General features: G+C 31.6%; 1 protein-coding gene across 4 annotated transcripts in view; it reads right to left on the bottom strand.

Annotated features, from left to right (window-relative positions):
- Positions 1-17576, bottom strand: part of LOC148623673 (uncharacterized) — a 39434-nt gene that overhangs the window by 14257 nt on the left and 7601 nt on the right. For all 4 annotated transcript variants that reach the window (XM_088565669.1, XM_088565667.1, XM_088565670.1 and 1 more), the window contains one exon: positions 4318-5437. In XM_088565669.1, the coding sequence (XP_088421795.1) occupies positions 4318-5223 (906 nt within the window). In that variant the 5' untranslated portion in view covers positions 5224-5437. The remainder of the gene's footprint in view (positions 1-4317; positions 5438-17576) is intronic.

Genomic DNA, 17576 nt, shown 5'->3' with positions numbered 1-17576 from the left:
ATTCATGCTTAGGAATTCGTATTTATCGAATTCAAATAGGGGTATTTGTCACCTGATAGTGTAGGAGATAAAACATTTAGAGATGGTCAACAAATATGATATCTATTATATCAATTACATCATAAAGTGAAGTAAAATCAAACCAAAAAGGTCTCAAGTCAACCTATTTTTATTATTCACACCAACCAGGATTTCAGCATACAATTGGTGAACTAAATTTTGAGACCAGAAAGGGCTTTAGTGTATAACACAACTTTTATTCTACTTCAAATAGAGAATAACTAAGCCTTGAATTTTTTGGTTTTTTTTCTAAGATAAACTTGATGCTTCCAATCTCTGACAGTTTTATAGAATTCTATTAATTTACAAAAAAATAAGAGTCCTGAAATTGTTCTAAACATCTTTGTTTTCTATATATTGTTTCATGAACTGTTCCTCAATCTTTATTCTATTTATTATGATAATTTTGAAATTAAGTTATGTTAAGTAAATGACAAGGTCTTTGTCAAAATGTAAAATATATATGACATGTTCTACATAAACCCATAACAAGGATAGGTTATTTACTCAATATTCTGAGCTATGATTATCATAATATTGAACAAAGAGTAATAAAACTGTTGAAGGTAATTTTCTGTGACAGCATTGAATGATAAATTGATATAAATCAGATCTACAATGCTGACAAAAGAACCAAAAAAATATCAAATCAACTCTACAGTTAAAAGTCTCCTTTATCAGATTTATTTAAAGTAAAAACTTGAATATGTGCCAAACTCAAAGATTTAAAATTCAAAAACCTGTCTTGTGCACCATCTCAAAACTACTATGTAAATTTTCATTAAAATTTGAACCAGAGTAGCTGTTTTCTATATTTATAAAATTTAGAAAATAAAATAACTTGTATGTAAATAGATTTTATAATGCACATTCATTTATACACAGCTATTTGTGTAAGTAATTTAACTATCAGGATTCATCAAGTGTTTAGTCCTTAGTTACACAAATTACAAATCATTTACACAATTTCAAACAAATTAAAGTTATTTTTATTATTAAACAAGATTTTCAAATAAAAATACTGATTTTGCTTGCTGTTGAAATTTAAATAGAAATATTGCACTTGTGAAACAAAAATCATCATCAAATCGTCATGTATTACAAATACCACATATGAGTGCAAACCGGGTCTAACAGTATTGAGTATATATGTTAGCATGAAAACAAAAATTAAACCATGTATAGGAACAGTCAGCTGATGGTCAGCGTCACTCGTATCATGTAAATGATTGGCTTACACTATCTTAAGAAAGATTTTTGGAGATTTTAGTGGTTCACATCCAAAAAGACAGTCAAATTATCTGCTAGAAGCAACAATATCCAAGCTTTATAATGCACGAAATGAAGGGTGTAATGGATATACGGAAAGTGCTATCTTTTTCAACTTTGTTATAGTGTTATTTAAAAAATGCAGCAAAAACACTGATTAAGAATCCTAATGCCAGGAAACAGCCAACAATTTTTACATTTTTTTGTTAATTTTTCAAACATTATTTATGGTTAATACCCTGCATGTGTATTTTAGAAAAAAGTTTAAATCTACAGCTTTGATATCATGATTTAAGCTCTATTCCTGACAAATAGCAGTTAAACTAAGAAAAGGAACAAAAACTATTTGTGAAGTCACCTTAAAAATGCCTATAATGTAAGAGTTACAAAGGTTCTTATTTACTCAGAATCAATCACAAGATACTAGTTTCATAACAAAAACTAGTGACTTCATACCAGCTTGATATAAAAAGTTTGATAAGTCTTTTTGTTAACTTGTTACATGCATTTAAACTTTAAAAGAGGGGAGTAAACATTAAATTGTACCTTTGAAGGCCTACAAACTTTGCTCTTGTATTATAAAATCTAACAAAACCATTGATCTTAGAATGTGTGAAAAACGTTTCCCATTAAATCAATAGTTACATTACTTTCAAGTACTGTGAAGTATAAATTTGTAAAGAATATTTATGAATCATTAGCTACACATTGTGAAAGGAGAAAACAGAAAAAATTATTTAAATACTTCAAAATATTTGATAGAAATACATGTAAAATTACTAGGATTTAAAACTTCAGAGAGTAAAATACACAATTCCAATTTCCTCCTCTTAATCAATAAATATTATTATAAATTGAAACTTAAAAAAAAAATCCTGTTTATGTAACATTTACCTGAAATCCCCTCACATTTGTATGCAAGAAAGCTTTAGCAAATTTTTTAAGTTCAAAAGGCAATAACTCTGTGACCATACAACTCTCAAATTCAAACTTGGTGAAGAGATTGTCTAATGTCAAAGGGGAGAGGCATGAAATCTACCATAAATGACAGTTAGCATTCAAATTCCCAGTTGTCTAAATCCCATCCTACAAATTTGATAGAAAGCACATACAATGTCCAACTGACTTCCCACATTTCTAAATCCTAACACCCTAATATAGTTGGGGAAAAAACTTTCTTTGTACACCATAATTTTTCCTCCAATAGGGTTTAAAATCATCTGTACAATTTTATTTCAATTTAAATGTATTTCAAATTCAAATAATTTAAGCACCCATTCAATTTTAAAGTCTTAATCATAATGTATATGAGCATCAAATTTCATGATGATATGTCCCACCCAATAGACTATTACCTAAGTATGCTGGACAAACACACTGATGCTGACAAGACGAGCCTTTATAGACCCATGAACATTATAGACAGTGAATTAACCCTGTACAGTTTTTCACCCCGTACAGCATAAAATGACCAAATTGCATACCCGACCCCATATGGCATGGTTTGACCTGTACTTTATATGGCACTTGTCAAATATTTTTTCCATTCAGTTTGATACAGCTTACTCAATATTTTAGATGTCCTGTCCCTATAGCAACTCAAATAATCAAAACTGCAGACAATATCAATAAAGCTCAAATTTAAAAAAAAAAAGAAATTTTATGAGTAAACAAATATTACTGAATTTCATGTATAGCTAGATATGATTTTAAATGTGGAAAAAAAATCATGAAAATTTATTAACACACAATTTTAACATTACTGATACTGTGTAAGTATTCTTGTTGGTTGGGTATTAATTTTCATGTTTTTCTTTGTGCATTTTGTAAACCAAGGAATTTGGTTGTCAATAGAAAGAAAATTTTCCGTTTGCTTGAAATATAGAGTTGTCAAATTGACTAGAATCAACTAACTGATATCTTTTCCCTTAACCACAAAAATTGGTACCCAGGAATAAAATTACCTTAATGGTACATGTACATGTATATGGAATTAAAGACCTAATAGGGAATAGTGAATCAAGATGGCCATCTAAAAACAAAACATGACATACCTAATTCTAAGTTCTAAGTTCTACATCATTTTTTAAAATATTTCTTGCATACTTATGTGTGAAGGTGTGTGTGAAATACATTAAAATATATCAAGAATTTTTAGTTCATTTTGGCTCCAACCCACAAATTTAAGGGGATAAAAACTTCCTGGTGTATATGATCATCTGACTAAATACTAAGTTTTATGAAATTCAGTTGAGTAATTTCAGCTACTTGATATCAATAAGTGATGTATTAGTTCATTTTGAAATTATTCCTCGCACGTTAAAGAAGACTACTGTGGTATTCTCCCTGAGTAGGAACCATAGGGCTCCGCCACAGGAGGCTAAATTGCCCGACCCTACCCACCTCTCCCTATTTCCAGTGACAATCAAAATTTGTCGACCCCCATTGTCCTTGTGTCCCATCCCTTTTTCATTTCATCATCTTTTCATGTTCATTTTATCATCAATTTCATGTTCATCGTCTGAATATAGCTGAAATATTGCTGCTCAGACGTTAAACCCCAACAAACAAACAAACATTATACTAGTTTCTCATCTGTTAGATGGCTTTTGTACAATTTGGCAAAAAAAGTTGTGAAAGCAGTCAACACAAGATTAAAATTGTATGTACAGTTATGATTTTAAATAATGACTACAGTATCTATGTGAAAGATGTCACTGCTTTTTTAAAATGTTTGAATGAGAAAAATAAAATCTAGATTTGGAACAAGGGTCAATAAGAAAAATGTTTTTGTTTTGTTTTTTTTTTTTAATTAATAGCTACCACATTTTCTGGTCATAATGCAAGGAGGATTTCTTACCCTGATCAAGCTCATGTATTTCTATCTATATATTTTTTATAACAATTTTTATAACCATTATTTTTCTCCGATATTGACTTCTTTTATACATTATCATATATTTTATAAACTGTTGAATTAGAACTTACCTCGAGTCGGACAAGTTCTAACTGTTTGAGTTTCCGATGAGTTTCCTCTACTGACTGTGATGATGTACAACAACACAAACTCCACATGGTATTGCCAATGTTAGTTATGATCCCATGAATAACAGTAGTAACTCCCAACACAACCAACACGGCTACACTCAAGGACTTGCTCTTGTATGTTATTACTGTTACAATCAGCAAGGTTATAATCCAGAAAAAAATTTCAATAATTAATATTTTTTGGTAGTGTCTGCCTTGACTGATCAGTTGTGCTTGCCAAACATTAGGGGATGCTGAATGAATCCTGTTACTTATTCCTTTGGATAGTTTCACAGCACCAATAATACAACAGATCAGGGCTACTATAATACACAACCATGTAATACAAATTTCAAACAATCCAAAAGAAAATCCCTTTTCACCTGGTTGTGAAAGTCTGAAACATGTCACAGCATTTATTCTTGTCTGATTAAAGATTGACACAGGTAAGATAGGTAATAATGACAAAATAATTGATAGAATTTTTTGTGGTATAAATATGACCAAGAAAACATTTCGATGGAAAGAAGATAAGTGAGAAGATTTTCCTGGATTGTATATACATAAAAGTATTACACTAGCTATCAAATACCCACTGACACAATCGAATAATCCAAACTGTAGGAGAAATCTTATTGATTCACAAACTTTTTCATTATCTACTATTTTATAAACTAATTGTAAAAGTAATCCAGAACCAAGGAAAATATGGGCAGCATCAATTGAAACTAATGAATATTTCCACAACTTTGGCAATGTAAAGGATCGAACCACTCTGTATAAAAGGGAAATCAGGTTTATAATCAAACCTATGAAAGCCAAGGTAAATACAGGTATTTCTAAGGTCCAATTGATATCTTCACCCATAGTATGGTACCACACTTTTGTATATCATAGTAATTAATCTATTCATGTTGAATATCTCATATCGCTAATGTAAACTTTTTGATTCTATCCATTTTACTTAGATTACTTTAGCCTTGTATCCCTCTTGTTGAATTCTTAAACCTATTTATTTGTCACAATATTGACACTGCTATTTACTCTAGTAAAATGTTTGAAGCCCACGTATGGTATACACCTGAAAAAAAGAAAAAATTAAAGTCACAAATTCAACCTGTATATATGTCCTTTAAGAAACTCAGTAAAGAAATTTAATTTGTGTACTTTCTACAAATAACAGATAAAAAAATAAACAAATGATCAATGTAATGCCTTAAAATGTCATTTAAGCTATTTATTTGGCAAAAATGTACCTGTATTTATATTCATTGTAGACAACTAGGTATTTGATTCTTTAAATTGGAACCAATTACGTCACTCTGTTTTCATCTGATACCCTTACCAGTCAAAAGCTAATGGACACTAAAATCCAGAAATATGGCCTAAACATGAACACATGATACAATCTACATACACAATTAACCTGTTCCTCTATACTTATTATTGTTCTTTCTTGACCTAAATGCCAAATAGTAAAAAAAAATTGTCAATTTTGACTGAAAAAGCTACAAGAAGACTTCAATTACTAATTGTCTAAATTCATGAATACCCATAGTGTGCCCATCTTTCTTCAGTTTTGAGCCTAAGAGCCAAAACTGTCAACAGAAGTAACTCGTAGAATAAGTGGTTGTATGACTTCAACCAAAGAATTTACATGCTATTCTCTGTAAGAATAAGTCAGTGGATGAATCATGGTGGGAAAAAACATGTCTACATAAAATCTTATTCAAAATGTTATCTGAAATGCAGAAATTTTTTTATGTGCCAGTAATCTTTAGTATAAATAATTGCAATCTCTCCTATTATTCTATTGTAACTTCAAACTCACTTTTCTGCATCCTTATAAGACTAACTCTCAGTCCTTCATCAACAGACCATAAACTATGTCAAGTTTCAGTGTTTTTTTCATTAATTATCAATTTTGCCTGATTCTTACATAGTATTACATCAGATTTTCTCTTTATTTAAAGATATGACCCAAAATTGGATTCTAAGACAATATGAAACATGTTAGTCCAGAAGAGCTAATCATTAGAACATGTTGGTCCAGGTGCGGTAACATGATTTGATAACGTCATATTTTTTAATAAATGCACACTGTACAGAGTAAGCCTGAACTGCTGTTTACCTTAATATGGAGATTAAGATAAAAGTTAAGAAATCATGATTTATCACCATAAAAGTATCCTTGATCCTCCATGAATTTTTCATAAATCAATAGGTTAAAAGTTCTTATGAAATATCCAATATGAATCAATCTATGAGAAGTATAATCTTTTACTACGTGACCACTTACTGTGTCTTGAACTTATAAAATCATAGAACAAAGCAAAGAAATATCCTATGCTATTTAAACCTGGAAGGATTTCATATTCACTGAAGACCCAGCATGTGATAAAAAATTTATTAAAACGCTCAGTGAGGCGCAGCTCGAAATGACCTCAGTGGTCCATAACAATTTTCTTTATTACTCCATTAATGAAAAGTGGCAAAATCCCACAAAACAGAAAGTTGATATCAACAGTACCCAAAAATGTTCATAATGTATGACTCATCAATTCAAAGCCACAAATCAATGTTGAAATCAATCTATCCATTGGGAGTCAAGATATTGGGACAAAATTCAAAAGGACACTTGTTGAGTGGGGTGGTATATTGGAAGTGTGATAAACATATGGACAATTGGATGGACAAATAACATGGATATCAAAATGAGTTAATCAGATCAAAAAATGAAATTGATGAGTCTGCTGCAAGTATAGAAAAACATCCATACATCAAAAAAGGTATACCAAGTAAAAGGATGCGACCAATGAAAATAAACTGTTTTCACACAGATATGTTTGCCTGTCCAAAACTGTCCATAATATTCAATATTTGATAGTGACTAATGGGGGCATATGAATGAAACAGATATGAAATTGTTTTGTCGAGTTGATAATGCAACTATAAACCAGTCATAAAACTTAACATAAAGTCTTCACCAGAAAGCTGGTGCCAGAAACCCAATACCTTAGTCTACCCTCCTACAAATTTCATCTCAGGAAAATTAATTTCACATGTAACCAATTAACAGGAAATACAGTTCAGTCACCCATAAATGGTACTTTTTGCTGGAAGTGGGACTCACTAGGGTTAAGATCCTAATTGCATTTATTCCACAGCTTGTACCCTTTAAAAACTATTGAAGCCAAATAAGCTTTATTTCAGTTGTGAGTGGAAGATCAGAGGTCCTCATAAGGGTCATCATTTTTTTCAATTTTCAGACACAATTTGGCCTAAAACCTGAAGTAGTTTATACCAAGGGTTGACATAGTAAAGAATGGTAAGAGACATCACTCCTCTAGATGAAATAAACTCTATGGATCAATTCTTCTTTATGGAGGGCAAAGAAATGAGTCCTACCCCTCAAAACATCTCAGACCAGTATTTTTTTAAATACGTGAGTTATAGTACATTCACTCTGCATGCAGTAGATAACAAATTGTGCTTTCCTCAACTTGAGAAAACATTGTCAGAACAAAATTTCAGAAAACATGCCAATGCTGTATATACTCTGTCACAGCACAGTAAGGGTAACTACAAAGCTCATTTGGTGATAGCCCTGCTTCCCTCCCCAGAAACCATATAGGACACCTAATAAGTGATTTAACCATTCAGATAGAGAAACAAAAGTGGCACAATGGCATCATGTAATAAAGAATCTGTGAAAGTTTCATCAAATTCCATTCAGACGTTTAAGGGGAATTGGGGATTAGAACTGGAGAGTACAAATAAACTGACAAACGGTCAAACACCATGATTACTATATACCTCCCACTTTTCAAGCAGGGGTATAGATAGGTGACATGCAAATTTTTGGTCGTTCCCTCCGCTGTGACATCTATGGCAACACCGCCTGCACAAAGTCAGATGTCACAGCGGTAGGAGTTCGAGTGGGGATTGTTGTCTCTTTGACACATTCTAGTTATAATGCAATCAGCTGCAAATTTGATTTAGTTTCTTTGCTTTACTTAGTTTAAGCATATGAGAATTAGAGTTGTCTTTCTTTGTGTTACATTTCTTCATATTAAAAAAAAAATTCATCAAAAAAAAGAAAAAAAAGTTTTACAGATATTGTTTTTCTGAGAAGTGTTAATAAACACACCATTCATTCATTTTTCATTCATTTCTTTATTTCCTTTTACAGAGATTAATGAATGCAATATATCAAATATTTAATACTATAAACACACATATTCAAGACACAATTATTACATTATTTAAGACAACATAAATGAAACAAAAAATATATACACATCAACATGTATACATAATCAAAGGTAATTTATGATATGGTATTAATGCTACTGTATAACACCTTTGGCCAGGTGATCTATGACATGGTATTAATGCTACTGTATAACACCTTTGGCCAGGTAATCTATGACATGGTATTAATGCTACTGTATAACACCTTTGGCCCTGTGAGCAAACCATAAATCACCTCTGAAAGGGAGTATAGTGTTACCACCATTGTTTAAAGGGTATCCTCACAGTAATATTTGCCATTTTTACTTATTTTCTCCTCTCTCTTCTTTCCTTACCCACAGAGCGTTCACCTGTTAAAGTTTCACAAAATCCATAAAGAATCACATAAATTATGCTCCTAAAATAAATTTTCTACTAAAAATTATATTAAATTTGGCCACTTAATATCACCTTGACCTCTAAACTTCTTATGTAAAAAGGCCACTTCCTTACCCATAAAGCATTTACCTATTTAAGTTTCATTGATGCTAAGTACAGTTCTGATCTGACAACCTACTGAAGGTCCAAATGTGATGTTTCATTAAGTATTATGGCCTAAACCTTTGACCTACTAACCCCAAATTAAACAGACAGGTGTCTACTATACCACTAAAATCTTCACAGATATAAATTTATTAAATTCCCCGAAGGCTTAGTAAAGTTAAATTCTCAAAAGCCAACTGTGAGTTTAAAAAAATTCAAATTCATTATTTATATGTGACCTTGACCTTTGACTTTCTGATCCCATAAAACAGATGCATTTTTCTTGTCTACTAAGACTTCATCAGTATAAATTCGATTAAATTCCATAGGAATTTATTGAATTCATGCTCCATACCTAATTTTGAAAAGCCTAACTAGACGCCCCTTCTTCCATGAAAGACAGGGACAACTAGAAATACTATATGCATGCTTACAAAGGGAATCCTCTTCACTTTCTAACCCTTTATGAATACTTCACTTTGATTTAGATAATTAAAATGCATTTCCTGTCACGAACCTCTGTAAATAATCAATATTTGTTATGCACATCTACATATGATGCCCTCCCTAGTACATGTAAAAGGTCCCAATAATCAGCACACTTCAATTATATGCAAAGACCTGAAAATGAAGTTTCATAAGGATAATAAGAGAAATTTAGAGAAAAACATCAGAGATAGGGACAAACAGACTCATGAATGGAGAAGGACTGATCACTATAAGACATTTACCAATTTGGTATAATCTCCCTTTGCAATCATATGTCAATAAATATTTCCCTTCATGTAAATCTGCATAAAACTCCAACCTTGATTAAAAATTTCATGAAAATCCAATGAATAGTTTTGAGATGTTTCTAAAAGTCAAATGGACAGATAAACAGACATGAAAATTCCTACATTCTCCGAAACTGTTCCAATTATCAATATTGGTGACATATTATATTACTGTAACAACTTTATATAAAGGTAGTAATTCGATTTATTCTTCTTAAGGCAGATAAATAAGAAAGTATAATATAATGTAAATATTGTACATACAGTTTTAAAATAAAACTGGGTTAGAAAGGCAGGTGGTGGCCACTTATCATAAACATGACACAATACCCTTATTAAGTTTAACTACAACATATACTTTAATATCTACACTTGTGTTATTACACTTTTAACTGGTTTACAGAAAGTTGAAATCCAATTTGTCAACAAGATTTATGTATTATGATATTCTATGGCCTTTTTGGAAAATAAGTTAGAAGTTATTCTAATCCTTCAGCAGTTGAAGAAAAGAGATCACAAAAATTGAACATAAAGCCTACTGAATTTTTTGTTATAAAAAAAATGATAAAAGAGGCTTCAGACAATTGGACGTATTTTAAGGTCCACAAAAGGAAAAAGAGTTACAGAGAAATTAACCAAAAAGAATTATAGAGATATCAACCAAAAATTGTTATAGAGAAATCAACTAAAAAGAATTATAGAGATATCAACCAAAAAGAGTTATAGAGACATCAACTACAAAGAGTTACAGAGAAATCAACTAAAAAGAATTAAAGAGATATCCACCAAAAAGATTACACAGAAATCAACCAAAAAGAATTATAGAGATATCAACCAAAAAGAGTTACGGAGACATCAACCACAAAGAGTTATAGAGAAATCAACCAAAAAGAATTATAGAGATATCAACCAAAACAAGTTAAAGAGAAACAAACCAAAAAGATTCTTGTCCATCAAAACCTTTAAAGGCATCTGCTATGTATAAGAATCAAACAGAGATGCAACAATCACAGATGAAAACAAATAATATAATAATATAAACAAATATATAACAGAAGCCAGTTGAAAGCTAAGAATGCCTAGGTAACCAAAAGTCATTATTTCTGCCAAATTCAGTAACCATTGATTAAATATCTGCAGAGATATAGTCTAAATTGTCCTAGAGTCATAATAGCAAGCAGCCAAACTTTCTTAAGAAACTTTCTCTGGCAGCCATCTATCTTCATCCTGCAGAACCCAAAGTTGATTGTATGAAGCTCTTTTAAAACCATTCATCTAAAGCTTTCTTTCACACATATATCAAAGGTAATGTATATTTGAATTCTTAAAAGGTGATATGACAACAACTTCATCAAAATCAATGGAGATATTAACTTTACCCATACCCACGTAACATATTAAGTAGAACAAATTGTCTACAAAGATGTTAGTCAACAAATTACCTATATCCAAGGCTTGTGATCTTGTCAAATATTAATTGATGTAAACTAAAGTTCCACTCTATGGATATGCCACTGCAGATAATTTATAACATTGTGTGTAAATAAAGCTATATTGAGACACCCAAACAAGCATACCCAACAAACCAACAAACTGTTCCTGTACAAAGTATATATTTTTGAAATCCATACTTCAAGGAGATCCATGAAAATAATTGATTTTTTCTTATATTTTGTCATAAAAATCTGCAACTATGGTAACATAATAGGGGGGAATACAAGTTTTAGTAACAAAATTTGGGTGCCTTCCCAAAATTAATTGTCAAAAGACGTTTTCTAAAATATCAGGCACTTTAAAACTGAAAGAAGAAGAAGGCATGACATTGGTGTGAAAAAAAAAACAAAAAAAACGTGAACCTTTTTCTGCTCAATTGTTCATGATTTTATTCTTAAAGTTTGTCTCAAATTTGCATTCTTGAAAAACAGCCAGCTGGTACAGAGGAGAGAACCAGCTGTGGCAAGGACCCAACTACTTATGGCAACCTAAAAACATAAAATTTACGCCTCTTTACCTTCACAAGTATTGCATCTATTTATGTATGAATGCTCTGCTACCCACAATCAATATTTCCACCATGTTTTAAGTTTTACTAAATAAAAGACTGGGTCAACTCATGGGCATCTGTATAGTGCAACCTATACAATTTTGATCCCTACAAACTTTTGTAGGCCTTACCATAAGGATCATTTTAACAATTGAAAGTTTCATTCTATCTATCATAGTTGTCAAGATATTGGTTGATAACTGAAAAAAGCACCATTTTTTCACCTGTCAAGGACAATAACTCTTACAGAGTTTCCTGACAACTTAGATCCTTGGAGAAATTTGTAGGCCTTCTAATAAGGATTATTTCGGCTATTGACTTAATGGTTTTGGAGAGATATGAGAAAAACTTTTGACTGACCCCTTCATTCTATATTTAGTAAGAGCAGCCATGTTTTTCCACGGATCAAAAATCCCTACATAAGCTCTATGAAGAATACCCTAAGGAACATTCAAACCAAATTTGGTTCCAATTGGTCTAGTAGTGTCAGAGGAGAAGATTTTTAAAAGGAAATAACATTAAAAATAGCAAAAAAAATGTTGAAAAAGGGCAATAACTCCAACACGGCACAACTGATTACAACAAACATTTTAACACAGATAGATTTCATTATGCTGAACACTTTAATCCTATATCAAAATTTGGCTGAACATAACAGTTTTGGAGATGGATGAAAAAAACTACTATCTGAACCCTATGTTGAATTTTTAGTAACGACAGCCATGTTTTTTTATGAATCAAAAATCCATACATCAGTTCTATGCAGGATACCCAAAGGAACATTTCTACCAAGTTTGGTTCCATTTGGTCAAGTAGTGTCAGAGGAGAAGATTTTTTAAAGAAAGAAAATTGAAAATAACAAAAAAAACCTTGAAAAGGGCAATAACTCCAACATGGCTTATCAGATTAAAACAAAATTTCACTGTAGGTAGACCTCATCATGCTGAACACTTTAACTCATGTCAGAATATGGCTAAACCTGGAGGTTTTGGAGATGTATGTGAAAATCTACTCTATGACCCCTATGTTCTATTTTCTGTAATGGCAGGCAAACGACTAAAAATCATTATATCAATTCTATGCAGGATATCCAAAGGAACATTCATACCAAGTTTGGTTCCATTTGGTCAAGTAGTATCAGAGAAGAAGAGTTTTGAAAAATTGTTAATGACGACCACAACAACACACGCCAAGTGATGGCAATAGCTCACTTGGCCCTTGGCCAGGTGAGCTTAAAAAGTCTGAATAAAGAAATGACAAAAGTGTACAATACGACAGAATGTAGACAGGGGTTAAACTACTAGGATATGCCCAAATCACATTGCAGGGTGTCAAGCCACTTTTGGCCTAAAAAATATAGGAATATAGGGATTTTTTTCAATTTATAGGGCAAAAATAGGGATTTTTAAATAAATTTATAGGGATATATAGGGTTTTTATTGAATGACTTGTGCTGACAGTCTATGGTTTCAGCCTACAAACCTAAAAAATTTGGTATTTAACAAAAATTGGAATAATATGACAACATACATTGTAAAATAAAAGGACATTTGACTTTGATTAGTTTCCTGTCCAGCTCTTATATCTCTGATACAAAACCTATATATAACCATCAATTCTAAGTACAAGTATTATGGCCCCCTCCCCTACAACCATTTCCTTTCCTCCCATTTATCATTTTTCCTAATTTACATTGAGCCATTATAAAATTACTTTTTATATCACATTAAAATTAAAGAAACAAATATTCAAAATGTCTAACAAGTACATGAAAATGTCCTTGATGCTTTTGTTTCTTTCTATCTTCTTAATGTGCTGCAGTTGTTTTACTCTTTCTCTTAATTGATTTCTCTCCCTTGCTTTTAGAACTGCTTTTCCTTGTCATCCTGTTTTATTTTGAACTTGATAGATGACAATTTTCATGATGTTTTGTACCATGCTTTGCCTGCATTGTGTCATCTTTTCCCCCAAGAGACGTGACCTTTCATAACACTAAGCTTTTCCCCTTCTTCTGATTTGCTTGTACCAGTATCCATCATCACTTGGGTAACCAGAAGAGATGATCTACCTATGTCCTTTTCCTTCATTATCTTTTCTAGTGTCATTTTTCCTTCTGTAAGGAGGGCATTGCCTGCATCTGTATCAATCTTAACATGTGTTTCTCTTTCTGACAGTTCTACAAATGTAAGTCTCTTAGTCCAATTTTTTTGGTAGCTGCTAGTTCTTCTCGTTTCTCTTTAATATTTCTACATTTTCCCTTTTCTCCCTTGCTTTGGATAATTCCAATTCTTTTTAATTCTTTCTTCTTCAAGCCTTGCTTGGTAACAAACATGTGCAGTTTTCAAAGCTTTGATCAATTCCTTTATGACAGGTAAGTTTCTTGGCTGTTTATGTTGAGGATCATTAAATGCAACTGCATCCTTCACCATTCATATGCCATTAATGGCTGTTTTAATTACTTCCTCCAATAGTCTGTACTTAGTTTTGCCATCATCACCGTTCAAGTCAAATACTTCTTTCCAGTAGTGGTCAATTCTCTGATCCTCCACTGCTACAGGCAGACTACTATCCCGCAGATAACATTTCCACTCATCAGTAACAAACACAGGATCAATTGTCGGTTCTATTTGTCTGGTTATTTGTTGAATACACCTGACAGACTCACTGACTATTCCAGCCTTTTTCAATGGAATGAGACAACTAAGACTCATGATAAGGGCATTCTCTAGTGGCAGTCTCTTCTGTAAATGCTCAACTGATTTACGGTAAAATGCACAAATTCCTAGCAGTTGCTTTCTCTCTGTTCAGAACTTTACCAAGTGATGTCTCACTTTATCACCTATTACTATGTCCTGATCACTTAAGCAATTCTTTACATTATTGACATCAATCCTAAACAATTTCTTGCCTGTTTTGCCCTCAATTAGTTCTGGCTTTATGAAATTTGTCGTTTTAAAATCTTTAAAGCAAGTCATTCTTAAAGATAAAGTTAAATTCTTCAAAAGGATTCAATGACTTAAATACTAACTTTTCAACAAGGATATGCCAAATCAAAGACGAAATTTATCTCTTTGTCAAGTCTTTCTACTAACATGAGTATATGTTGATCAATAAACATGGCTTAAATTTTGCTGCCCTGATTACACCAGATAGAATATAAGATACTTTCCCACAAACAGCTATTTAATATATATATGAGTATCTTAATTGCATACAAAATAGTAATGAGATACATTGCATATTAATGATTCATACAGGCTTCATATATCAGTGTTTCTTTATCATTTCAGAAAAATATCAGATTTTTCTCAATAAATAGGGTTTTATAGGGATTTTAATGAATAATAGGGAAAATATAGGGACCTTCAAATTTATAGGAAAATACAGGAATTTATAGGGACTTGACACCCTGACATTGTCACAAGGAAAATTATTTCCAACAATTAGAACACATTTCCCTGATTCAAACTTGGAAATTCAAAACTGTTCAGGTCCACACAGGCTAAGAACCTTCATACAAGTTCAATACTTGTTTTGGTTTGTTTGTTTTTTCCTAATACAATATTTTGTTTATTTGTAACAATTTTGGGTGTTTGTAAGTAATCTTGGCCAAATGATTTGGTCAATACTTAGGTATTGTTTGGTGAAGAAGAGATTATATGTGATGTTAGTTCCATGTTGTAAATCGTACACAAGACACACAACATAATCATAAAAATAATGTGTTCAAATTAAATGGTATTAAATACAAGTCAATTTTTGCATTCTTTGGTTCCCATTTTATCAACGTAATTTATCCACCTAGGTCATTTGTATAAACAAAGCAATCAAACAGTTACATTATGTTTATCTCATCTATTTTAATCAAAGCAAAAATTTAAATCCAATATTTTCAATTAAAATAATTAAGTGGAGAGCACAAATGTTAAGTTCTGTTTAAATATCTACATAACATTATCCCATAATTGTAAAACCACTTTTGACATACTTAACAGAAAGCTTTTGAATTTTAGTCTTTTAACAGCAAGTTGTTAATGCCTACTGATATCATGGTCCCATCATTAAAATTATTCATACCATGTTGTAAATATTATAAAAATTATTTTAAAAAAACAAAAACAAAAACCAACCTTTCATGACAGAAGATAATATACCACAGTTTTCATGTCTTTATACAATTTAGTCAACATAAAGATATTGTAAAAAAATTCTACTACAGAATCTATTTAGGGAAGATTATATAATGTTTTCCAAGTCATTGAAATATTGAAATAGCAAATAATTCAATTAAACATTAAAACAAAACAAAAAACAAAATCAAGGTTGAAAATTAGGTCAACATACACAGCTTGTGTTCCTTTCATGCAAGTAATACCTTAAGAAAAAGTTTTTCTTCAAAAAAGCAATCATATCCTTTTTTCTATGTTACTGTTCAGAAGATGGTGTCTGTATCATGACTGTATGTCTTGTTTCATTTTCATCTGTAGTTTATTTCTGCATTACTTGAGTATATAGGGGAAACTCTTTCGCTGTACCTGTGTATAATGATGTTTGGGGGCCAGCTGCAGCCTGCCTTGTGACGTGAGGGTTTCCTCATTGTTCATTGAAGACAAATGGGTGGCCTTGGGCTGACATTTTCATCCCAGTGGGATTGTTGTCTCTTTGATACATTCACCATACCTATTCTCGTTATATCAAAATCAGATCCTTATGAAAGAGTATTGACATCTTAACTAGACTGAGAAAAAAATTAAGATATATTCCTTTACACTTTTTCTGCTTTTGAGTAAGTGAGGAAAAACTAGATAAAGCATGATACAATCCTTACTCCTTTTTGCTTGTCTTTGGACATTCCATACCATCATTGACAGTATTTGGATATCCATGTGGTCAATGACAATATTTAGACATTCCATGATGCCACTGGCAGTATTAAAACATTCTATACAGCCATTGACAATATTTAAACATTCCATACTGGTATTGACAGTATTAAGACATTCCATACTGTCATTGATAGTATTTAGACATTCCATACTGGCAATGACAGTATTAAGACATTCCATACTGTCATTGATAGTATATAGACATTCCGTACTGTCATTGACAGTATTTGGACATTCCTTACTGGCACAGACAGTATTTGAACATTCCATAATCTCACTGATAGTATTGAGACATTGACATTATTTGGACATTCCATAACCTCATTGACAATACCTGGACATTCTATAACTTCATTGACAGTACATGTATTTAGAAATTGACAATACATGTATTTAGACACTCATAACCTTATTGACAGTATTTGGAAATCCATATTGTCACTGACAGTATTTAGACATTCCATACTGTCACTGACAGTATGTCAACATTCCATGACACCACTGACAGTATTTGGACATTCCATACTGGCACTAACGTCATTTAGACATTCCATATTGGCACTGACAGTATTTGGGCAACTTAAACCATCATTTATAGTTTTGGATAATCCATACATCGATCAACAGTATTTGGATTAATGAATATATAAAAAACTCTAGTATCACAAAAATACATGTTCTGTGCAGCACAAAATAATCCAGGAAATCAAACAGTAAGTTTAGGCAGAAAAGTATCAA

This window comes from Perna viridis, chromosome 2 (assembly GCF_037379345.1).
Source record: "Perna viridis isolate PV_CMFRI_1.1 ecotype Kerala chromosome 2, ASM3737934v1, whole genome shotgun sequence".
Taxonomy (NCBI): domain Eukaryota; kingdom Metazoa; phylum Mollusca; class Bivalvia; order Mytilida; family Mytilidae; genus Perna; species Perna viridis.
The sequence above is the reverse complement of the archived record's forward strand: the minus strand, read 5'-3'. Positions and strand labels throughout refer to the sequence as shown.